General features: G+C 51.5%; 1 protein-coding gene across 4 annotated transcripts in view; it reads right to left on the bottom strand.

Annotated features, from left to right (window-relative positions):
* Positions 1-529: 529 nt before the first annotated feature.
* The window catches only part of RSPO1 (R-spondin 1), a 45525-nt gene continuing 20429 nt past the window's right edge, over positions 530-25625 (bottom strand). For 2 of the 4 annotated variants that reach the window (XM_030539384.1, XM_030539385.1), the window contains 4 exons: positions 9359-9550; positions 7405-7554; positions 5308-5496; positions 530-1989 (listed from right to left, as the gene is read on the bottom strand). In XM_030539384.1, the coding sequence (XP_030395244.1) occupies positions 1832-1989; positions 5308-5496; positions 7405-7554; positions 9359-9550 (689 nt within the window). In that variant the 3' untranslated portion in view covers positions 530-1831. Of the gene's footprint in view, positions 1990-5307; positions 5497-7404; positions 7555-9358; positions 9551-12170; positions 12304-25625 lie in introns of all 4 variants that reach the window. The other 2 variants (XM_030539383.1, XM_030539382.1) reach the window with 2 other exon arrangements.

The following is a 25625-nucleotide window of genomic DNA, read 5'->3' as shown; positions in this document are numbered from 1 at the left end:
GCTCTCCGGAACCGCAGAGCTGAAAGCAGCAGAACGTGAGGCGGCCCCACATTGGCAGCTCCTCCGACGTGGCTGTACCACCCACAGCCCTGCCTGCAGCCCTGTCCTTCAGCGGGGCTGCCTACAGACCCGACAGGAGATGCTAAACCAGGGGTAGGCAACCTATGGCATGGGTGCCAAAGGCGGCACACGAGCTGATTTTCAGTGGCACTCACGCTGCCTGGGTCCTGGCCACTGGTCCGGGGGGCTCTGCATTTTAATTTAATTTTAAATGAAGCTTCTTAAACATTTAAAAAAACTTATTTTCTTTACATACAACAATAGTTTAGTTATGTATTATAGACTTATAGAAAGAGACCTTTAAACGTTAAAATGTATTACTGGCACGTGAAATCAGAGTGAATAAATGAAGACACCACTTCTGAAAGGTTGCTGACCCCTGTGCTAGACACAGCTGCATGGAAGGGCTGGGGGCGGTACAGCCGCACTGGCAGAGCTGCCGGTGTGGGGCCGCCGTTCTGCTCCTCTTGTGTCTTTCCAGTATGATGGACCGGCTATAAATAGCTTACTGGTACAGTGTACCAGATCGGACCTCTCTGCTTGCACCACTGGATAAGCCTGAGTACGGTGCTTTGGGTAAAATTCACCCTGTACACAGAGGCTGCACAAAGTGTGTGCTGCTTCAGCCTCTTGGAAGCCTGTGGGCCACAGGCCTTGTGCTGCACAGTGGCAAATTTCACATGGGGGATTAAATCTTTGCTAAAGAGTAGGGAGACCTAGAGAGTGCTGATGCTAATTCTAAGCCAGTCCAACTGGCGATATGCAGATGAATGGTTTTCTAATGGATGTAAAGGTTCTGTGCCCTTTTCTCCCCGCAGAGACAGAAGTGCACTTTCTCCATTAGGTTTGGGAGGAGTCTGAACAAAGGGACCAGCACCTTCCTCAGTTCAGCACAGAATCCTTTCAGCTGCGACTGTCGTCAGAATCGCAGTGTCAAACAACCGGTGGTTTGCTGTAACGTCTAATTTTCTCAGCTTGCTGCATGATGGGAAATTCCTGACAGGGCTTACTGAACACAGACAGGGATTGTGAAAGTGAATGACGACTGATTTGTGGCTAGGATGCAGCTGGCAACATTTTCTGAGATTTTCTTAAAGCTCTTATGAGTTTTCCTTCTGCAAGCGAGGCCCTGCCCCACGGGCCACCAGCCTTCGCGGGGGCTGAGCCATGAACCACACGCTCGGAAATTTAGTTGTCATTTTGTTGGATTTTTTTTTAATTTGAAATAAATTTTTGAAGCCATTTCAGGGTAGACATCTCTGATCTCTTCTCACAAAGGTTTAACATATATTCTCTTACAGCTTAAAACACAAAATAAAGGAAGGGGGAATAGAAACAGGCCACTGCCTTTGCGCGATTCCAGATCCTTTGATTTGGAATAGTAGCAAATCAGTTCTAGTCTCTGGCTGAAGCTGCGTTATGCTGGGGTTTACATGGCTGACTTCTATCTGAGACATTTGCTCAAGAATATCTGCATCACTGCCCTCCTCTCTGGTTCACACTTTCTCCCCAGCTTCCCATTGTAAAGTCCTTGGCATTTAAGCTTCATCTCTTATATTTTCTTACTCCTCTTCTTTGAAGTTTGCGTTTTGCAGTCTATGTTGCGTACGTGTGTGGTCTCTGTCAGTCTGTATGTGTGTGTGTATAGTTTCTGTGTCTGTCCCTCTATCTTTCTGATTGTGTATGTTGTGTAGCAGTGCTCCGGTTCAATAAAGCTTTCATATACATAGCAGCAATGAACTCTTGCCATCGTGTGACTGTAAAGGGGCAGCTATTGAGCAGGGCTAGCAGGAGTCATGGGGACCACAGTCCCTCTCTGCTGGCCTTTCCTTTTCTTGGTGCCAGATCTGGCATCTTTGGTGTCTTTCTGGTTTCTGTTTCCATTCGTGTTATCTTGCTTTTCTTGCTCGTCCTTTCTCTTCCTTTTTCCTGAAACCAAGCAAAGGAGCAAAAATGAGACTACTGAATGGAATGCTGGCTGATCACAGAGCTGAGCACTGCCGCTGCCTCGTGACCAGTGGGCACGCTGGCCCCAGCGGCTCGTGAGCGCTGCCGCTGCCTCGTGACCAGTGGGCACGCTGGCCCCAGCGGCTCGTGAGCGCTGCCGCTGCCTCGTGACCAGCAGGCACGCTGGCCCCAGCGGCCAGTGAGCGCTGCCGCTGCCTCGTGACCAGCGGGCACGCTGGCCCCAGCGGCTCGTGAGCACTGCCGCTGCCTCGTGACCAGCGGGCACGCTGGCCCCAGCGGCTAGTGAGCGCTGCCGCTGCCTCGTGACCAGCGGGCACGCTGGCCCCAGCGGCTCGTGAGTGCTGCCGCTGCCTCGTGACCAGCGGGCACGCTGGCCCCAGCGGCTCGTGAGCGCTGCCGCTGCCTCGTGACCAGCGGGCACGCTGGCCCCAGCGGCCAGTGAGCGCTGCCGCTGCCTCGTGACCAGCGGGCACGCTGGCCCCAGCGGCTCGTGAGCGCTGCCGCTGCCTCGTGACCAGCGGGCACGCTGGCCCCAGCGGCCAGTGAGCGCTGCCGCTGCCTCGTGACCAGCGGGCACGCTGGCCCCAGCGGCTCGTGAGCGCTGCCGCTGCCTCGTGACCAGCGGGCACGCTGGCCCCAGCGGCCAGTGAGCGCTGCCGCTGCCTCGTGACCAGCGGGCACGCTGGCCCCAGCGGCCAGTGAGCGCTGCCGCTGCCTCGTGACCAGCGGGCACGCTGGCCCCAGCGGCTCGTGAGCGCTGCCGCTGCCTCGTGACCAGCGGGCACGCTGGCCCCAGCGGCTCGTGAGCGCTGCCGCTGCCTCGTGACCAGCGGGCACGCTGGCCCCAGCGGCTAGCGAGCGCTGCCGCTGCCTCGTGACCAGCGGGCACGCTGGCCCCAGCGGCTAGCGAGCGCTTCCGCTGCCTCGTGACCAGCGGGCACGCTGGCCCCAGCGGCTAGTGAGCGCTGCCGCTGCCTCGTGACCAGCGGGCACGCTGGCCCCAGCGGCTCGTGAGCGCTGCCGCTGCCTCGTGACCAGCGGGCACGCTGGCCCCAGCGGCTCGTGAGCGCTGCCGCTGCCTCGTGACCAGCGGGCACGCTGGCCCCAGCGGCCAGTGAGCGCTGCCGCTGCCTCGTGACCAGCGGGCACGCTGGCCCCAGCGGCCAGTGAGCGCTGCCGCTGCCTCGTGACCAGCGGGCACGCTGGCCCCAGCGGCCAGTGAGCGCTGCCGCTGCCTCGTGACCAGCGGGCACGCTGGCCCCAGCGGCCAGTGAGCGCTGCCGCTGCCTCGTGACCAGCGGGCACGCTGGCCCCAGCGGCCAGTGAGCGCTGCCGCTGCCTCGTGACCAGCGGGCACGCTGGCCCCAGCGGCCAGTGAGCGCTGCCGCTGCCTCGTGACCAGCGGGCACGCTGGCCCCAGCGGCTCGTGAGCGCTGCCGCTGCCTCGTGACCAGCGGGCACGCTGGCCCCAGCGGCTAGTGAGCGCTGCCGCTGCCTCGTGACTAGCGGGCACGCTGGCCCCAGCGGCTCGTGAGCGCTGCCGCTGCCTCGTGACCAGCGGGCACGCTGGCCCCAGCGGCTCGTGAGCGCTGCCGCTGCCTCGTGACCAGCGGGCACGCTGGCCCCAGCGGCTCGTGAGCGCTGCCGCTGCCTCGTGACCAGCGGGCACGCTGGCCCCAGCGGCTCGTGAGCGCTGCCGCTGCCTCGTGACCGGCGGGCACGCTGGCCCCAGCAGCTCGTGAGCGCTGCCGCTGCCTCGTGACCAGCGGGCACGCTGCAGGCCTGTGTTTCTCCTGCTCTCTGAGGAGTTAGGGTGGTTGAAGTGCACTTCCATGAGCTTGGTATTATTTGTGTTCACAGAAGGGGTGAGATGACTGAAATTTGAACTTGGTTTTGTCATTTTCCATCCCTGGCAGGGCATTCAGAGCTGGCATTTCTGGTGTTACAGGCCAGACTCCTTAGCATGACTGGAAAATTCACTTTGTGCATTTGAGAGCCACTAAACTCAAGGCCTGTCTTTTCCCCTCTGCTCCTTGTTGTCTTCTGCCTGCACGGTTAGGCACTATCCAGAGCTGGGCTTCCCAAAGCAGCCAGCACAAGTGCAGTCCTAATGCAATCAGGAAGGGAACGAACAAGCCACCGGCCTCCATGAGTTCACAAGTCCAGTGACTGTAAACAGTACTTTTCATTGGTGGGAATGAAATAGCCTCATGTTCAGGGCAAAGGAATCCACTGGGAACAGCGAAGAGAACACAGCATTCTGCAAAGGGGACTAGAGAGGAAGAACACCCCAACCATTGCACTGTAAGTTGGCTCTGAGCTCCAGCCCTTTGCTGGTCTGTCTTGGCGTGTTTTCTAGCTCCAGAGAAGAAGCTAATGGAATAAGAATGCCAACATACAGCAGACATGGCAAGCTGTGTCCAGGGACGACTTGTTAAGCTGGATCCTATTAAAAACTAATTGCTCAGTGGCTCATTCTGTTTTTGCAGCCAGGTGTTCTTTCTAGTTGTCATGTTGCACACCGGCCCCGAAAGGCTTTTGACAGGGCAAATTGGACACACACTATAAAGAGCAAGGCAAGACACTCAGCGCCTCATGACATTGCATGAAATACAGCACAGCTGCTCACATCTGTCGGTTCGGGCTGTGGCAAGGAGGGTCAGGCAGCACAGACGTGTCTGTCCTGTGGAGGTGCAGCACAAAGCAGGGCCTATTTGGGGGCTGGAAGGCCCAGCAGGTCTCAACCCCAGACCTACACAGCTGCCAGGCAGTGGGGCATCTCCAGGCTGCCACCCAGTCTGCGCTCCACTGCCCAAGACCCGCTGAGGACACAGACCCGGGGAAGTCCCTCCTCAAGGGGTCTGACATGGGGCAGCCTGATGGTTCCTGATTGGCTCCCTGCCCTATACAAACCCAAGGAGCATTCCAGGAAGTCCAGGCAACAGCATGGATCTCAGGTAGCTGCCAGCACAATTCCTGCCCCTGGCTCCTGAGTGCCTGGCCTTGCCCTCAGCTTGATTTGGACTTCGCCTTTGGACTCAGAGTCTGAAACCGGATTCTGACCCTCAGTATCAACCCCAGTCTGGAACCTGACTACGAACTCTCCTGCTACTCCCAGCCCCAGGTTTTCCCCTGCTCTGAGCCTGGGTCTCGACTGCCCTTGTCAGGCTCCTGACAGGGCCCTGTTTGTTACATCCTGCAGTGAAACTAAATGTTGATGCCAAGTGAACAGAACGTGTTTCCAGAGGGAAAGGGTATAATGCCCTGACATCAGCTCACCTTCAGGGCACTGGTTCTTCTGCACGGTGCATCTCCGGAGCTCTGTGGTGGCAGGACACACGGACACATCTCCAGAGGGAGCCTGCAGAACCTTCCGCGATCTCTCTTCGTTGCCTTTCTTGAAGCCACACAGCTTCCTTTTCTTGGCGCACGGGCCCCAGGGGCCCCACTCGCTCAGTTCACATTGTGCTGCCAGACAGCAAGAGAGTCAGGAGGAAACTACTTTCCCCAGTGCCCTCGACACGTCCTGAGAGTCCTTCCCCTCCCTCATGCCGCCCACCATCCCAGACAGATGTCTGTCTCCCCCAGAGCTGCCTCCAGCGAGGCGCAATCCTTCCCCACATCCCAGCCCAGCCAGAGCTCTAGGGTGGAGCCTCTGGCATTATTCAGACATTTGAACAATGTGGAAAAATCTCTTGGGAAGGGAATTTTCCTGGCCTGTTGCAAGACGCTTGGGGTCCAAACGCCAGTTCCGAGCTGCACCACAACGGGTTGTGGCAATCAAGAGCAGGGACCGTGTAACAAGTCAGCGCCTGAGAAGAAGGCTCTGCCTGCACCTGGCCTCAACCAGATGGCTCAGGGCATCACTCCCTCAGGGACAGCTCCCCCAGGCCAGTTCTCTGCTCCCCAGCCCAGCAGGGGAATGGACCCTCGGAGTGCATCACATCTGCCTCTCCTCGAACAAGTCACCACCGTCCCTTCCTGCTTTTATACTCGCTCGTCTCCTAGAATCATGTGGCCTTTCCTTTTCGGCAACCCCAGACGTGGGTCACTACAGACCTCGCCCTCATGAAGCTGGGTGCCGACAATGGCCGCACCTGCACCTTTGGAGTTTTGCCTAACCCAAATAGCCCCATGGCTCTGGCCTGCATTCTGCCGCACCCCGCACACCTCCCAAACGTCCCTAATTTTGAGGGACCTATCCCGCTTGGCCCCCAAGGTCCCTGCATTGCACACAAGCATGGTGCTCCCTCATATTCACTGCGGAAAATTATTTACTTTATGAACAAAGACTGGCGAAACTGAGGAGCCATTTGCACGAAGGGAAGGAAGCCTGCCACAGTTTAAGTTTCCTGATGGATAATTTTTGTGTGTGCTCATTTGGGGCCTTTGTCACCCACTGCACCCCACATCTGGGCCTTTAGCAGGTCAGAGGTGTGCTCCCCCTACCCCTTCCTGAGGCTGTTATATCCTTGAGTCCACCATTTAGGTCGTGAGTCTCAGCAGCAGGTGTTTTCAGAGAAGCAATGAACAAACAATGAAGCGGGACAGTGTGCTGTAGGATCCCCGAAGGTTTGTGCTCCTCCAGAGGGTTGAGTATCTGGCTGTACTTTCACTCATTAGAATGCTGCTGCAGCTAACCCTGTCCCCTGCAGGGTTTATTGATATCTTCCAAACCACAACTATGCTTTAAAGCAACCGACACAGAAAACTGATCACGCATTTTGCAACTAAATATTAAATTGCCAAGGGCGGCGAGCTTCCTGCAGAGTTAAGCCCCTGACTGTTTGTTGTTGTTTTTTGTTTTTTTTTTCAGATGCAAATATGCAACCACTGAAGAACAAACGAAGATGCAGATTCCTGTTTCTCTGGTTTTGCACAGCACAGCAGGGATGTGGGCAGGGGGGTTCAGGTGCAGGTCTTACAGGGAAAATCTGTCTCCAGGCAGGAAAGGTCACATGTACACTCTGTGTTTCCTGGGACTGGAGGAAAAACTATAGCACTCCCAGATTTACTGGGATGTTCTCATAGGAAAGAGAAAAGCTTTTCAACAACATCAGCTGGAATTTCTTGGCTCTTGCCGAACCCTTCAGGTACCTCCAGGTCATCTAGAATGCACCTGCTGAGCTGCTAATTGCAACTTTCACATACAGGCAGAGTATATACTTGCCGGGCTGCCCACTCTGGCACCCTAACATGTCACTGCTGCTACTGGGACGTCACTGAAATACAGCAGGTGTGATGGAGGAGCAGCAGCGAAAGCAGGCAAGTATTAATACGCTGTTGCATCCAGACAGGTAGCACAAGCTGAGCCTGCAGAATGCTGCGAGACCTGGCAGATAAATCAATTGCTAGAACAGCTTTAATGCCACTTACCAGGACTGCTGCACTCCATAGTGCCACTGGCAGCAGAGTAGCCTTCTGGGCAGGTGGAATAACATCTCCCTTTGTGCAAGTACAAATCTTCCTTACATTTTGTGCAAAAGTTTCGGCTGAAACAGGCCTCACAGTTCTCAATTTTGCATTCTGGGGAGGAAAAAGGAAAAAAACAGCCACATAGTTTGAATTCTACCCCCAGGGCCAAAATCAGCAGATCCATGGATATGATTGAAAAGCAACTCCCGGCAGGCTTCTGTGGCCTTTATGTACAGAAAGTGGAAAGTGTGTACTGCAGTCAAGTTACATTTCAAGGCGGAGACTGGGCACCATCTGCTGGAGAGCGGAAAGGAAGAGTGGAGCTATGCAAAGGGGAGGTCTAGATACCCCACTAGGAAGCCCTCCTGGCCCCATGGAATCTGCAGACAGCCAGTGTGTGTCTCTGAGCATTCTGCCAGGCCTGGTTGTGCTACCAAGAAGGAAACTGGTTTCCTTCTGCCACTGCCCACTCTTGCAAGATAGAGCCGCTCTGCTGAAGTTATCACATAATCAGGTTGGGCTCATGTTCAGTTTGACAATCAGCCAAAATGGAAGAACACATGGAGCTGAGTCCAGTTTCGGGCACTCCTTACGCGGCTGCAGCGTGGGCTACACAAGCGGGCTGTGGTGCCAGGTTCTATAAAGCTGCTAATGAAATGACCCTAGGATTGTCTGTAGGTCCAACTCACTCACTGGTGTTTCTGTTGGCCCAGCCCCTTGCAATGGAAGACAGACAGACCCAGGCCAAAGACCCAATTCATTACAGATGGGCAGACGAAGGAAGAGGTGGCATCTGTGGCACTGGTTCCCCAGATATCACACAAGATCCTGGAAGTAAGAGCATGGCCACCACAAGACCCAAATCCAGGCAGGTACCCACGCCTGCAGCTATACCTGGGTTACCTTGCGAGGACAGCTATGACACCAGTATGTTAGCATCACTTTGACCCGGTGGATAAGACAGACCAATCACAACACAAGAAGTGTCTAAATCTTTGTGTTTGACAGTTCACCTCCGGCCCCAGCCTGCCCCATGCCCACCTTATAAAGACCCATGATAGCAACCTGACCCTGGCTGAAGGGCCCGTGAGGACATTTTGTCTGTCACTGCCTGAGGCTCTCAGTGGTTTAAGCGCATTTTGTTCCCAACATGTGTTGGGCCAGACGCTCAGTTGGTGTAACTGGGTGTAGCTCCATTGACTTGAGCAGAGTTGCACCAATTTACACTCTTTTGCAGTAGCTCCAAGCCACATTTCTGCACTTCCCCCCTAATTTGTACAATTTCCTGCTCCTAACAAGAATGACACCAGTCAGCTCCTAGTCTAGGTCCCTGGGGACTCTGGCCAAAGACAAAGAAGCCAAAACGCAAGTCAAAAGCTGAGAGGAGGGGCTGATGTCCAAGCTAACAGATGCCGGACAGGCTTTTCAGGCCATCGTTACGTCAGTGTCCACTGATTTATCTCTCTCTGTAGGACAGTCTGTGTGTGCTCTTTCCAACCTAAAGTAAACTCACTTCACTGCTTCCACTGACCCTGGCTTGGCAGGAGCCATTCGGTGGCACTGGGAAAGCTTATGGTGCATGCTGCTGCTTCTTAATCTGTTTCAAATAAACCACTATGGGTTTGTGGGTGGAAACGCAGCCATCTCTGTGGGGGAGAGAATTACATTTCCATCTCAGGTGCAAAACAGGATAAATCTCTCTTCTGCTCTCATGCCTTCCTCAGGGTGCAAGCAGCAAGTCACAAAGAGATCCTTTTCTGTGGGTATTCTCTGGGCAAGTCACTTTCCCTCTCTGTACCTTAGTTCCCCCATCCATATAATGGGGATATTACCACCTATCCACCTCCTGGGGGCAGGCAAGAGTTAACTCACTGCAAGCCTTGGATGAGAGGACCTCCCAGGCCCTGGCACTTACTGATGCACTTGTTCATGTCTGGATTGCGAACACCAAAGTACCCCAGCGGACAGGATGGCAGGCAGATCCCGATCTGTCGGATGTCATTCCTCTCCAGCAGTATGAAGAGTTTGGGGGAACATTTCAGGCACCCGTTGAACTCAGAACACAGGTCACAACCTTTCGCACAGCCGTGACTCACCTCGGCACTGACTGAAAAGGCAAGAGAGATACCCGCAGATTAACACACACATCACAGAGCAGCAAGATTGTCCAGGGGAACTGGTTGCAACAACAGCAGCTCGTTACATGGCCCACTCTCGTGCTGGCTGCAATCTGCTGTTCAGGTTTATAAAACATGTTCACAGGGTTTGTGGAATCAGCCCTTGTGGTCAAGTGTCTGCAAGAACCAATCCACCCCCGCCCCAATCTGGGCCCTTTCTGAGCCTCAGCAAAGAGTCCCTGGGCTGAATCAGCAAGAAGACGGAGCCCTCCTCCAGGTCAGCACTCCTCTCTCCAGTTAGCAGGGGCAGCACATGTGGGAAACTGCAGGGTGAGTCTGGCACAGGCTTCGATAATGAAATGACAAGCATTTTGGAATTATTTGCAAGGAAACTTATCAGGCTTCAAAATGGACGAAATGGCTCAGGCCTGAGTTAAGCTGGTCGCTCAAACCCTAACCTCCCAGTCCCAATTTCTGGGCCCCCCTTTGTCTCTGTCTCCTATTTCTCCCTCACTTCAACCTTTTCTTTGCAGTTCAGCAGGCCAGGTGTGGCTCCAGAATAAGCATTTCAGACAGAAGTGTTCCCTAGCTCCAGCTTTAGATCTGCCCAGTCTGTGTGGCGAAGCATATGGCAGAGTGACTAGGTGTGACATCACACTATGGATGGAGCCTTGGCCACTCCGACATGTGGACAATAGGGGAAATGTAGCAGAATTATGATGAAATGATGGGAGAGGAGGATGTTCCAGTAGGTGTCAGCAGGCACAAATCTGCCCAACACAGGAGTTATCAGAAAGGAGAGATTATAGGAAAACCCTTCGCTATTGGTGTTACTGAGCTAACCCAATCTGTCTTCTGTTTGGTGAAACCCACCTTGTATCAGTCTGTCAAACCACAACCTTTCAACACTCCAAGCTAACCTTCACCAGAGCTGCACCTCCCTGGCCAAATGCAACCTCATACCAGTGAGAGTGTAACCTGAAAGTACAAGCCCATCATTAATTTGGTCAGGATTCAGGGCTAAACTTCCAGTGGACAATAGAGGATGGGACACTCTGGGAGACAAGAGAAGCTCCCTGAGATGAGGGAATCAGGCAGAGTCCCTGTCCCATCTATCCTGATGTTCCTTCTATGCAGACATTGCTGTTGCTAAGTCAGGGGTGGGGTGGAGAGGATGGAGTGTGAACACTGATACATGCCCAGAGGTATATTGGTTTAGGTACATGCCTCTGGAGAGCCCAGAGTTCAAATCCCAGCAGGACATAAACTGGGTCCACCTGGCTGCAACATTCATGTGTCTGTAGGACAAAACTACTGGCTAATTGGGCCATTTCCACTGAACCAGGACTCGGCATAGCAGGAGCTGCTGCTGGTGCATGAGCAGAGCTGGGGCAGAGGGGTGAGGAACAAGGGTTTGAATGCAGAGCATGCTGCAGCTCAGAGTGGAGGTACATCAGCAGAGCTGGACAGGGAACACTTGGACAGGCTCTCCTCCCTGTTGTAGCTTCTCATTTGAAATTCGCCCCAAAGACTCCCATTTTAACTGGGACTGACACTGCCTGGGTTTTGTGCTGGAATGTTCTGAGAGTCACAAGACATCTTTCCTGCCAGAAACGTGGCCCAGCTCAAGCTGGCTCCAGAAGAACATTTGAAATCTCCAATTCCAAAAGCCCCTGTGAAGAGAGCTGAGTGTTTCTTGTCAGCAAGCGGCCCTGTGTCTTTGGGCCTAATAGCTCACGCATCATCCCATGGGAGATGGCACTAATGTTCCTGCAGCTTTGAGATGGTTTATTGCTGTGGTGAAATGCTCCCTAGCCCTGGCTCTTAGGTAAGAACGGACTCTTTGATGGCCAATCAGCAGCATCATACAAACAAATCCCTCTCTCAGGAGACCTGCCATTAATATTTGATGCAATGAGTAAGCTCATGGCCCAGCTTAAATGCTGCCCAGAGAAAATGAGTCAAACCCAGATAAATAATTGATTGCTCCTGTGGCCATTACAAGCACCATTGTGCTTTGTGGCCAAGGCACATCTGTTCCTCAGGCCCCTTCCAAGTCTGGCCCGCATCTTCCTCAATGGGACGCAAGCATCTGTTCACACAGCAACATTTAGCAAACTCCTTTAGCTAATGCTGCCCAGCATTCTCAGGATCCCCGCTGCCCTGGTCAGCATTGGCATTCATATGTGCTACTGTGAGAAAAACATATTTGGCCTTGAGAAGGTAATGTTTGCAAAACTCCTCTGTGTCCAACTTGCAGCACAAGGGAAAGAGACCTCAAGGATTCCCCATTCTTGCTCATTATTCCTCTGCCATCCTTCCAACCCAGGAGGGCTGCATGCTCAGCTGACACCAGAGCCTATCCCATGATGCTCCAGAACAGGCACCCAGACACCACGTTACTGAGTGCTCGATAAACACCTGGATTAGATATTCAGAGAGAAGGGCTCTCTCCTTCCCTGCCCCCTTCTCCCAGGCTGAGCAGGCTAGAAGAGATGACCAAGAAGCAAGTGATTTGAACTTGAAGCCCGGCATTGCACAGCCACTATTCTCAGCCTCATTTCAGAAGCAACTGCAGCAATATCTGGGACCAGTGCGATTGCTTAATACCTAGAAGAGATGGTATCTCGCACTCTGTCTTGGACCATACTGATGCATAGCTGGATGGAATCATGCGCCCAAATCTACTTGGGTGGGGAGGGAGCAGGGCTGTCGCACACCTGGTCTGGTTGGTTTGGTTGCTCTGAACATGGAGATAAATATCATGAAAACAACACAGCAATTTGGCCCAGTGTCCAAAACCTGTAATAAACCCTGAATAAAAAAAACCCTGGCTCCCTCACCAAAGCGATTCCACCATCCCCCCACCCCCAGCGACTCCATCTTCCGCTCAGAAATAACACATGGGCTGGCTTTGGCTACCACTCCTAAAGCAGCCGCAGGGGAATGCATCTCTGCAGATCCCTGGATCCTGAAGTGGCCTGGGAGTATGTGCCTGCAGCGGGCTGAAGTGGGGAGGGTCCACATGCCTGGCTCAGCTTACTGCCTGGCTCCTGGAGCAACTCACTCAGCCCAGAATCACATACCCGCATCTGCCTGCAGCCATCTACTTTACAGGGAGGTAACCAGGTCAGCCAAGGACCATCCTCCCTGGTCAGCAGGGTCCTGCCCCAGATAAGCTGGGCTCACATGTCTGTGGATTCCAAAAGGGGAAACCCTGGTGTGTCCAGAAAAAGGGAAATCATCCAAATATCTCTCCACTCTGCTTGAAGCTGGTTCAGGTCCCAAACCTCCTATATATGTCAGTTACATCAGGCGACAGGGAGATTTTACTGCCTCCCAAACTGAGACCAGTTCTGAGGCCCTAACCTCAGGCCAAGAAAAATGTCCGCTTTCATGTTTGAGCATCTTCTGCTTCTAATTATCATACAAAACTCTGCTTTGTTTTGAAACTAATAACATTTTTTGCAGGCTAGAATGCAGGTTATTTTTATTAGTTAATTATGTAAGCATTGTCTGCATTTATAGAATGTCTACATCTTTTTGTATTTTAAATACTGCATTTATTATACCTCAAAAGCAAGCACTGGAACGACAGAATCTTTAAATTCCAGGCTAGTAACTGAGCGGCAAGGACTTGGATTCACAAAGGAAAAGAAAAATCTCGCTCTTGCTTCCAGAGCAATTTGCAAACCCTCTAAATCTCTTCAGTAACTTATCAGAACCACATAGCTGCTGATGGCATTTTTCCTGTTTGGCCTACAGAGGCTGTTCTAAGCACAGAAAATGAAAGAGAAATCAGAGCAGATTCCTGATTCAACAGAACAAATTCTCATTACTGGTCAGGACTGAATTCTTGCTAACTCTTGGACTTGGCTCCTCACCGTTTTAGGGACAAGTTTCCCCTTGGATTGGTGCAGGGGCTCCCACTGAACTGCATAAGAAGGAGCCAAGGGGAAGCACATGGAGGCAGAATCTGGCCCCTGCCTGCAGAAAGGGATGCAGCTGATTTCATTCTGTCATTATGCCTGCTCGGGCAGGACAGGAATTTTACTCTGTTTTGTGGTTTGAGCAGCCCCGCTGACCTGTACAGAGTGGCTGTGCTGATGGATAGGGGCTCCCTTTAAGCAGGGTGACACCTCCCCTCTTGTTTCCCTGCCTCTCAGCAGAGCAGTGGAGCTGCATTGCCCACTTGGGCAGAAAACCACTTTCATTTTGACCCTTTTAGCAAAGAGCCCACCCTCTGCCTTGATGTTCTGATCCTGCTCCGGCCTGCAGCCAGAGAGCCTGCAGCCCCTGCCTCGGGCACATACGAGCTCCTCTCCCTGCAGTCCCCGCACGCACTGCTCATTTCTCAGCCCACTTGGAAGTAGTTGGATGCTGAGGCTTTTAACAGCTCCTTCTCCCCAAATCTTGTTTGCTCAGAGCCATGCTCACTATCAGAACGTGTCACTAACTCACCTCGGGCCCAGAACAGTGAATCACCCACTAGTTTCGAACCGAGCACAGCGACTGCTCAATGACCACCGAGCAAAGACACCCAGCTCCACTCCCTGAGTGGAAATGGTAGAATGGTTTATATTAACCAGCCCTGCGCCACGCAGATAGACGGCTTCAATGCAGAGCTACGGCCCGGGGCATCCCATCCCAGGGGGCGTTCCACGGGGCTCTACTGGCTAATGGAGCTGTTTGAATTGGCGCTTGGGGTATGTTGTGCTAGAATTTGACATCTCTTCTATATCCACCAGGGGCAGCTCCAGGGACAAGCACGCCAAGCACATGCCTGGGGCGGCAAGCCACGGGGGGTGCTCTGCCGGTCGCTGCGAGGGCGGCAGGCAGGTTCCTTTGGCGGCATGCCTGCGGAGGGTCTGCTGGTCCCGCGGCTTTGGCTGACCTCCCGCAGGCATGCCGCCAAAGGCAGCCTACCTGCCATGCTTGGGGCCACAAAATATCTAGAGCCGCCCCTGATATCCACACAGGCAGCACCACTGCAATCTTCCCAGACCACCTGCCCACTTCCCCTGGGCCTCAGACCTCACCACCAGGGACCTCCTCTGGCCAAGAGGGGGATCCCATTTCTTTGTCCGTTATTGCTACTTATTATTATAGCACCTAGAAACCTGAGCCGAGGTCAGGCCACTGGTGTGCTAGGCCACTGCTCCTAGATGGTCAGAGGCTGCCCTGAGACTAGACAGGCAAAGAGTCGGGGGGTGAAGAAGAGGCACAGAGAGGTAGTGACTTGCCCAGTTCCCCAGCAGGTCCATTTAACCCTCGGTCTCTGTGCTGAGCCTGGCCATGTGCCTTGTCAAGATGGTATGTGCCTGCGAGGGAGACGACTCAGCTCAGCTCATTGCAGGGGTCACCAAATGCTGGTTACATGGTGACGGCTGCTGACCAAGGCCTGGACTGGAATAGGTGACCTTGGGGTGGAAGGTCACACCCCCATCCCCGGAGTTACTTTCCCCGACTCTCCCATCTGAGCCACAAGTTTTGCAGCGTCCCACCCAGGTTTCAAAAACAGAATTTTACTGTGAAAATGGAATGACGTCAGGGTGGAAACACTCTCATCCCAGGCACCAGCATGACTTCTGCACAAGGAGTTGCACATCCTGCACTAGTGAATAACCAACCACTACCAGCTAAAGTCATTGGATCACCTTACCAGCAGCCGTGCGCTAGGAAAAAATCAATTTCTCATCTCTGGAGTATACCGTCACCCTGACAAGGCTTTGGTGTAGTGTCCAACTCAGCATGGGTTCAAGAGAGGAGTGGTTTGTGCCTGTGATTTCCCCTAACTCTGGTCACTGGGTTTCAGTACTTTGCCTAGTACATGCAATACATCCAAGGTCTCTGTAGGAGCCTGAATGTAACCAGGTATCGGGCTGAAGGATCCTGTATGTAACCAGGTATCATTCTTGCCTTACAGAACTGTTTCTTAAAGACACAGGTAAGCTTCTGGAGGGAGGAGGTGGATGAGTGGGGATGGCACATCCCCTCTGTCTGTGCTGGGTTAGGAACGGAATGAGGGCACACCACTAAGAGCAAAATCTCTCGTTTGCTGCTTGTCCGTGGCTACGGAGCGGTGCTGCTGCTGCACCAGGTTCCTCAGGAGGAGCTCCTAAGGAGGCAGGAGTGTGTGACAAGACTGAGGAAGCAGGTGGAATTCCTGGGTGCAGGAGCTGGAGGCTCAGTCTCTAGGACAAAACCCAGAAGGCTGAATAGCAGCACCCGTTCGCTGGCTGCATCGCCCTCTGCGCTGCCCAACAGGGAGTGCTTCAGGAAGCTCAACCTGTATGTTTCCCCAGCTGATCCACCTGGTTGGCATCTGAAAAGGGGAGCTAATTCCTAGCTTGGCTGGCATGGCGAGCTAATTCCCAGCATGGCAACCCTGCCGAGCCCTTCCTGAGAGATTACAGCTTGCATTCAGCCAGATCTCACTCATGCAAGAGATGCACTGACACACCGAGCTCCAGGGGCAGTGCCCTGGGCCAGTTATGCTCCCACGGGACACTGAGTCCCAGGTTTTCCTGCCCCTTCCCTTCTCGGAGGGGGCAATGCTACTTCTGTCAGAACATGACAGATGCGGAGGAGCACACGGTTCGGACGGACACATCCCTTGCCGAGAGTTTATTGAAGAGGATGCTCTATGTTCTAGTAAAGAGGAGAAGATAGAGTTGATAAAGTACAGGCAGGAACTGAAGAGAAACAGCCAAAGACACAGAGTCCTGTTCAGTCACATCACATGAAGGCAGACAACTAAATATTGACACGTTTTATAAGTGCTCGGATCCAAATGCAAGAAGTCTAAATACTCAGATGGGTGAATTTGAGTGTCTGATAGCAAATGAGGATATTGATATAACAGGCATCACAGAAACTTGGTGGAACGATGCTAATCAATGAGACACGGTACTACCCGAGTACAAAAGACACAGGAATGACAAAATAGGTCGTGCTGGAGGGGGACTGGCATTATATGTGCAGGAAAGCAGAGAGTCAAGTATAGTGAAAAAAAAATGAATCAAACTGTACCATAGAATCTTTATGGATAGTAATTCCAAGCTTGAATAATAAAAGTCTAGCAACATAAATATACTATTAACCACCTGACCAGGATGGTGACGGTGATTGTGAAGTACTCAGGGAGATTAGAGAGGCTACAAAAACCCATTAATAACAGGGGATTTCAACTATCCCCATATCGGCTGGATACATGTCACCTCAGGATGCAATGCAGAGATAAAACTTCTGGACTCCTTTAATGTCTGCTTCTTGGAACAGCTAGTTCTGGAACCCACAAAAGTAGAGGCAATTCTTGATTTAGTCCTAAATAGTACACGGGATCTGGTCCAAGAGGTGAAAATAGCCGAACTGCTCAGTAATAGTGACCATAATTTACTTAAATTTAACACCCTTGTGGGGGGAAAATAACTCAGAAACCTATCACGTAGCATTTAACTTCAAAAAGGGGAACTAGACAAAAATGAGGAGGCTAATTACACGGAAATTGAAGGAACAGTCACAAGAGTAAAATGCCTGTAAGCTGCACGGAAATTATTAAAAAACACCATCACAGAAGCTCAATCTCTATGTATACCCCAAATTAAACAAAAAACAGTCAGAGGGCCCCAAAATGTCCCCATGGCTAAATAACAGAGTGAGGGCACATCTACATTGGCAAAGTTACAGCGTGGGCAGTTACAGCGCTGCTCAGATCGCGCCACAGGAAAACTGCTGTTGTGTGTTCACACTGACAGCTGCCCGTGCAATAGCATGCTCACACTTGTGGCGCTATTCGGAGCAGTGCACTCTGGCCAGCTATCCCACAGAGCACCTCTTTCTCTTCTGCCGCTAAGACTTGTGGGAAGGCGGAAGGGGTCGCAGGGCATCCTGGGTCCTGTCCCAATGCTCCGTGATGCATTGCTTCGCATCCCAGCAATCCCTGGGCTTCTGTCCGCATTTGGCGCCATCTTTCAATGGTTTGTGTACTGCGCACCCTGCCCTGCCACTTTCTGGCTGCAGGAATGGATCTCAAGCTGTTGACAAGAATGCTGCTCGCACTGACCAATACGTCACGGGAGGCAGTGGAGTTATTCCTTAAACTACAAAGGCAAGAAGAGCGTGACATTGATCTCTTCACTAGCAGTAGCTGCAGCACAAGACTGCTTGTGGCATTCACGGAGGTGCTGATCACAGTGGAACGCCGCTTTTGCGCTCGGGAAACAAGCACTGAGTGGTGGGATCACAGCGTGATGCACGTCTGGGATCACGAGCAGTGGCTGCAGAACTTTCACATGAGGAAAACCACATTCGTGGGACTATGTGATGAGCTCGCACCAGCCCTACAGCACAAGGACATGAGACTGAGAGCTGCCCTGCCATTGGAGAAGCGCATGGTGATTGCACTGTGGAAGCTGGCTACTGCAGACTGCTACTGATCGGTCGCTAACCAGGTCGGAGTGGGAACGTCGACCGTTGGAGTCATGTTGATGGAAGTGTGCAGGGCCATTAATTGCATTCTGCTCAGAAAGACCATGACTCTGGGCAACGTGCTTGAGATTGCGAATGGCTTTGCAACAAATGGGCTTCCCTAACTGTGGAGGGGCGACAGATGGGACGCACATTCCAATTCTGGCACCAGACCACCTAGCCACTGAGTACATTAATCGCAAGGGGTATTTCTCAATGGTTCTCCAGGCACTTGTGGATCATCGTGGGCGTTTCAGACATTAACGCAGGCTGGTCCGGAAAGGTGCATGATACACGCATCTTTTGGAACGCTGGCCTGTTCAAGAAGCTGCAAGCAGGGACTTTCTTCCCTGATCAGAAGATTGGTTAGGGAAAGTCAAAATGCCCATTGTGATCCTGGGAGATCCCGCCTACCCCTTAATGCCATGGCTCATGAAGCCGTACACGGGGCAACTTGACAGCAGCAAGGAGCAGTTCAACCACCGGCTGAGCAAGTGCAGAATGACTGCGGAGTGTTCCTTTTAGCCATTTAAAAGCCTGCTGGTGATGTGTGTATGGGAAGCTGGACATGGCCGATGACAATATTCCTATGCTTAGAGCCACGTGCTGTACGCTCCGTAATATTTGTGAAGGGAAGGGTGAAAGCTTCACTCAGGGCTGGACCGGAGAGGCTCAGCACCTGGAGGCTGACTTTGAACAGCTGGAGACCAGGGTTATTAGAGGGGCACAGCGTGGGGCCATAAGAATCAGGGATGCTTTGAGGCAGCAATTCGAAGCTGAAAGCCACTAGTATTTGTTGCTATGCTCGGGATTGCAGTGCTTGTAATGCTAGGTGGTGATTGGTGCACATGATGCAAGAAGAGGCCTTAACATAATTGTATGCTGCTTTGCAGTGCTCTTTTTGCTTTCACTTAATAGAATGAGGATTGCTTTCGAACCTACACAATTATTTTACTGAAAAACAACAACTGGAGGAAAGAGTCAAATGAAAAAATTAATCAGCAGGGAGAGGGATGGGGGAATGGAAGATCTCAAGAGGAGGAAGGGTCCCGGGACGGCTACAGATTTGTGTTTGTCCAGGGATCATACCCAACCTTCTTCTTTGGAGTACGATGCAGTGGGTGCTGTACTTCAGCAGGGCCAAACTGCAGAGGAATGGGTGTTGAGTGCAGTGGGAGTCCACACTGCTGGACTGTGAGGAGGGAGGAGTGGAATGCTGCAGGTAAATAGTGGAGCCAGGAAGTTGATATGAGTGTGTTGGCGGTGGGGGGCGCCTGGGAAAGAGTTTTGCAACAGTGGCTGCATGGGAGAGTGGGCACGGAGCTGCTCAGTTTGAAGAGCTAGTATCTCCTGGAGTGTGTCCACCTGTCGCTCCATAACTGTTAAGAGCTGCTCCGTGGCTTCTTTCTCATGTGCCGCATTCTCCTTTTGTTCCCTCTTCTCGCTGTCCCGCCACTCCTTCAGTTCCTTTTTCTTGGCAGTGGAGAGCATCATAACCTCACGCATAAAGTTCTCCTTAGTTCTTCTTGGACCCCTTCTAATTCTTCACAACCGTTCTGCTGCCAGTAAGGGAGGCTGAGCTCCCAAGGTAATCTCTGTGAAGTTTAAATGCAACATTTTACAGAAGCAGGATTGTTTGCAACACAGACAACACTGTTTCAGTGCTTTAAAACACAGCCAGTACTCACACACCTGACACTAACTGGCTGACCCCAGGCAAGCACACATAAGCCACAAGACCCCCCAAAATGGTGAGCAGCCGCAGGGGCAGGGGAAATCACTGTTCCTCGACCCTGCTGTACACTGGATATGTGGCTCTTGGGGGGAACCATTCCTGTCCCACACTTTCCACAGGAGGGATCATTATGGTGAGAGTGATCAGAGAATCAAGGGAGGGTCTTCTCCAAGCATGCAACTTCCACCCTGGCCCCTATGCAGCACGTCTGTGTGCAGCAATGGTGTCCCGTCGTTCCCCTCCCACCCCCATGATGGCACAATGGCAGCTCTGCCGAGGAACCTGTGGAAGCAGATTGCCCAGTATCTCCACGAGAGTTTCCTGGAGATCTCTGAGGGAGATTCACGTGAAGTGAGGGAGTTAATCAACAGCCTGTTCTGCCACTCAAACTAGGCAGGAGGTGAGAGACAAGCCTGCTTTCTGCAACCCTCCTGCCCCCAGCAACTCACTTCAGCAATTCCCAAAATCAGATCCACTTACCAGGGGCCTCCTCTCCTGTTTGCGCTTTGCCGAGATCTGACTGCTGTGACTGGCTAGGTTCCTCTGGGGTAGAGAAGAGCCCCTGACTGCATGCATCTCTGACCTCCAAGATATCCTCTGCATCTGGTTCCCACTCCCCCTCTTCGTCCAAGATTTCCTCCTCTTGGCTCAGTCCACGCTTGACTGGCGACAAAGTATCCACAGGGGACATCTCAGTAGCGGTTGGGTCACCACTGAGTATTGCATCCAGCTCATTGTAGAACCGGCAGCTCATGGGCACAGCACCAGAGTGGCGGTTTGACCCCTGCGCCTTGTGGTAGACGTTCCACAGCTCCTTCACTGCCGTGTGTCCCACTCACGGCCCCTTTCTGTCATGCATCTTGAAATCTGTCTGTAGGTATCATAATTCCTATGGCTGGAGCGCAGCTGGGACTGACCAGCCTCCTCTCCCCACATACTGATGAGGACCAGTAGCTCGGCATTGCTCCAAGCAAGGAATCTCCTGGTGCATGGAGCAGGCATGGCCACCTGGAAAGATGCGCTGAGACCACTGCATGTGTCACTGAGCAAACAGGAAGGGGACTTTCAAAGGAATGTACGGGGTGGGGCTGCCGGTCGGTCACCTGAAGGCAGGGCAGTAGAGTTCAAACCGATGGCCAGAGGGGTGAGAACAGGCATTGTGGGACACCTGCCAGAGGCCAATCGCAGCGCTGTAATCGCCAGGGTGTCTACACTGGCACTGCAGGGCTGTAGCCCCAGTGCAGAAAGCTCTACGCCTCTCATCGAGACGATTTTCTTAAAGGGCTGCAACTGTGCAGTTTCTGCACACTCAGTGGCTTGGCAGCGTGTACACCTCGAGGGTTACAGCGCTCAGAGCTGCTTTACTGAGCACAAAGTGCAGACGGGCCTAAAAGGGGTGGCCAGAGACAAAAAGACATCTTTGAAAAACTGGAAGTCAGATCCTACTGAGGAAAACCAAAGGGAATTTAAACTCTGGCAAGTCAAGGGTAGAAGTATAATTAGCCAGGCCAAGAAAGAATTTGAAGAGCAACTAGCAAAAGACACAAAAACTAGTCGCAAAATATTTTTAAGTACATCAGGAAGCCTGCCAGACAATCAGAGGGGCCACTGAACAATCAAGGTGCTAAAGGAGCAATCAAGGAAATTAAGGCTGTTGCAGAGAAGCTAAATGAATTCTTAGCATCAGTCTTCACAGAAGAGGATGAGCAGGAGAATTCCATATCTGATCCATTCTTTTTAGGTGACAGAACTGAGGAATTGTCCCAGACTGAAGTGTCAGTAGAGGAGGCTTTGGAACACATTGATAAATTACATAAGAGCAGCACTACGGGGTCAGACCAAAGTCTATCTATCCCAGTATCCTGTCTTCTGACAGTGGCCAATGCCCAGGGCCCCAGAGGGAATGAACGGAACAGCTAATTATCAAATGATCCAGTAGTAAGTAACCAGGACCACATGCTATTCACCCGAGTCTGAAGGAACTCACATATGAAATTGCAGAACTACTAACTGTGGTATGTAACCTGTCACTTAAATCAGTCTCTGGACCAGATGACTGGCGGACAGCTAGTGTAATGCCAATTTTTAAAAAAGGCTTCAGAAGCAATTCTGACAATTACAGGGCAGTAAGCCTGACTTCAGTACCAGATAAATTGGTAGATGAACATGATATGTTGTGGAAGAGTCAACACAGTTTATACAAATGGAAATGATGCCTCATCAATCTGTTAGAAATCTTTGAAGGTGTCAGACGAACGTGGACCAGAGTGAACCAGTGGATATAGTGTACTTGGACTTTAAGAAAGCGTTTGACAAAGTACCTCACCAAAGGTGCTTAAGCAAGGTAGGCAGTCATGGGATAAGAGGGAAGGTCCTCTCATGGATAAGTAGCTGGTTAAAGATCGGAAACAAGGGTAGGAACAAATGGTCAATTTTCACAGTGGAGAGAGGTAAATAGCGGCATCCCCAAAGCTCTGTACTGAGACCAGTGCTATTTAACATCTTTAGAAATGATCTGGAAGAAAGGTGGCAAAGATTGCAGATGATACAAAATTACTTAAGGTAGTTAAGTAAAAGGCTGATTGCAAAGAGTTTCAAAGAGATCTCACGAAACTGGGTGACTGGGCAACAAAATTCAGTGCTGATAAATGCAACATTGGAAACCATAATCCCAACTATACATATAAAACAATGGGGTCTAAATTAGCTGTTACCACTCAAGAAAGATCTTGCAGCCATCATGGATAATTCTCTGCAAACATCTGCTCGATGTGCAGCAGCAGTGAAAAATGCCAAAAGAATGTTGGGAACAATTTGGAAAGGGATCAATAATAAGACAGAAAATATCATATTGCCACTGTATAAATCCATGGTACGTCCACACCTTGAACACAGCTTGCAGTTCTCGTTCTATCGCCAAAAGGATATATTGGGGTTGGGAAAAGTCAGAGAATGGCAAAAAAAAATGATTAAGTGTTTGGAGCAGCTTTCTTATGGGGGGAGATTAAAAGGACTGGCACTGTTCAGCTTAGAAAAGCGACAACTACGGGGGAGAAGGGATATGATAGATCAGGAATGGTGTGGAGAAAGTCAATAAGGAAGCGCTGTTTACCCCTTCCCGTAATACAAGAACCTGGGGTCACCCATTGAAATTAATAGGCAGCTGGTTCAAGACTTCTTCACATAACACACAATTAACCTGTGCAACTCCTTGCCAAGGTTATGTTGTGAAGCCAAAAGTATAAATGGGTTCAAAAAAGAACTAGATAAGTTCATGGAGGATAGGACTGGATGACAGGGGATGGATCACTCGATAAGATGGCCTATTCTGCTCATTCCCTCTGAAGCACCTGGCATCAGCCACTGTCAAAAGACCGGTCACTGGGCCACTGGTCTGACCCAGCCTGGCTGTTCATCTGTAACAAGGCAGAATGGGAAGGGCTGTGGTGAGCTCTCAGAGCAGGGGAGAGCACGGCTCCCTGGCTTTCCCACTCCTGGCAGCTTTAATGTCTCAGAAGTGCTCCAGCGTGTCCCCCAGTTTCCTCAGCGCTGCCCACCTCTCTAAGTACTGTCTCTTGCCATATAGCATCCACACACAGCAGGAACAGGATCCGCACACTGCCCTGACACAGGGTGGGCTGGCAGCAACCATCAGACTGGAAAGGGCCAGGAGGGCAAGGCTTGGTGTGTAGCTTCCCAGGTGCTTTATGGATTGGCAGGAGGGTCCAGTGAGTGCTAGTCAAGGAGAAAGGAGGTGGGGAGCCTGCAGGACAGAGGCCTCACCCTGGATTCATTCAGAACAGCTCCGCACTTCAGTTCACAGATACAGCCTGCCTATTTGTACTCCACTCCATAGGTGTTGGAACTAGGAGAGCTGTGTGGGGAGGTTGCCGCAACCCCTGGCTTGAAGTGGTTTCCATCATATCCAAAGTTTACAGTTTGATTCAGTGGCTCTCAGCACCCCCACTATACAAATTTTTTCAGCCGCCCTGCTCCTGTCATAAACAGATAGCTAAGGGTTAATGTCTCTTTCACCTGAAAAAAAAGTAACCTGAAGCACCTGACCAGAGGACCAATCAGGAAACCGGATTTTTTCAACTCTGGATGGAGGAAAGTTTGTGTCTGAGTTCTTTGTCTGTCTGCCTTCCTCTCTCTCAGCTTTGAGAAGTGATTTCTGTTTCCTGCTTTCTAATCTTCTGTTTCCAAGTTGTGAGTACAAAGATAATAAAAACAATAAGGGTTATTGTTTTTCTTTTGTTTTACATGTCTATAGTTGCTGAAGTGCTTTAAATTGTATTCTTTTAAATAAGGCTGTTTATTCATATTTCTTTTAAGCAATTGACCCTGTATTTGTCACCTTAATACAGAGAGACCATTTGTATGTATTTTTCTTTCTTTTTTATATAAAGCTTTCTTTTAAGACCTGTTGGAGTTTTTCTTTAGTGAGGAACTCCAGGGAATTGGGTCTGCAGCTCACCAGGGAATTGGTGGGAGGAAGAAGTCAGGGGAAGACCTGTGTGTGTTAGATGTACTAGCCTGACTTTCCATTCACTCTAGGTGAGGGGGGAAGAGAGATTGACTCTCGGTAATTCTGTTTTCCAGGACTGGGAACGGGGAGGGTGGAGTCCCTCTGTTTAAACTCACGGAGTTTGCTTCTGTGTATCTCTCCAGGAACACCTGGAGGGGGGGAGAAGGAAAAAGGTTTATTTCCCTTTGTTGTGAGACTCAAGGGATTTGGGTCTTGGGGTCCCCAGGAACGGTTTTTGGGGGGACCAAAGTGCCCCCAAACACTCTAATTTTTTGGGTGGTGGCAGCAGTACCAGGTCCAAGCTGGTAACTAAGCTTGGAGGTTTTCATGCTAACCCCCATATTTTGGACACTAAGGTCCAAATCTGGGACTAAGTTATGACAGCTCCCTTCGGCTGGGGGGTGGGAAGGAGAGGGAAGACCAGAGAGGGGCATTGGGCCTAATTCCTCCTTGCTGTAACTCTGCTGATGCACCTGAAGTTGCACCAGGGTTTAATATATTCTGGGGTAAAGTCATCCAGGCCAGATGGCTTTCCCCCTCAGCTATACACATTGCCCATCACCACACTTCGTGCATTACGTACAGGCACCAGGGTGGTGGAACAATTTTTATAGAGGGAGTGCTGCTCATGGAAACCATGGAAACCATGTATTTGGTGTTTGGCAGGGGTGGGGTGCCTCAGTCCCCCCTAGTCCCAGCACCACTGGCAGACACTTCCAGTGGCACAGGAAGGGTGTCACTGCAATGCCGGAGCAATAGGCTGACTCTGCCCCAGGGCCCACGGGAGTTGCGAGCTCGACACTCGGGCAGATATTGCCTCGCTGTGGTGCTGATGGATGACCCCCTAGCTAAGACTGTAACTGAGACCCATTTGGGACTTGTAATTTATAACATTAACCATGAGAGCACATCTCCCCTGGAGCAAGCAACTGCTGCAGGCCTCCCTTAGGACTCACAGACACAGAGTAGTTGGACCAGTTTAACATAAATCAGTTAAAAAGCCAGTGTAGTAAAACTGGTGCAAACCCCTGTGTGGATGCTCTTACATCAGTTTTAAACTGGAGATATCAGTTGACTTGCACCTGCACACTTCCTGATGCTGCTGAAGTGATCTGAGAGTGTCCACACATCAGTTTAAAATGCACTGTTAGTTAAACTGGAGCAACTCTGTGCAGAGAGATGGCTGTAAAGCAATAACCAACTCCAGCTAAATCAAACAGGAGCCCCTTTCAGGCCAGGCTGACTTGCACCAAAATAACTAACTGGGTTTTAAGTCACTCTCCTTTGTTATTTCCATTCAAGTTTGTGTGCAGAGCAGGCCTCAGCGGCTGAG

The sequence above is a fragment of the Gopherus evgoodei genome, chromosome 20, assembly GCF_007399415.2.
Source record: "Gopherus evgoodei ecotype Sinaloan lineage chromosome 20, rGopEvg1_v1.p, whole genome shotgun sequence".
Lineage (NCBI taxonomy): Eukaryota > Metazoa > Chordata > Testudines > Testudinidae > Gopherus > Gopherus evgoodei.
Note: the sequence above shows the minus strand (reverse complement) of the source record. Positions and strands in the feature narration are given on the sequence as shown.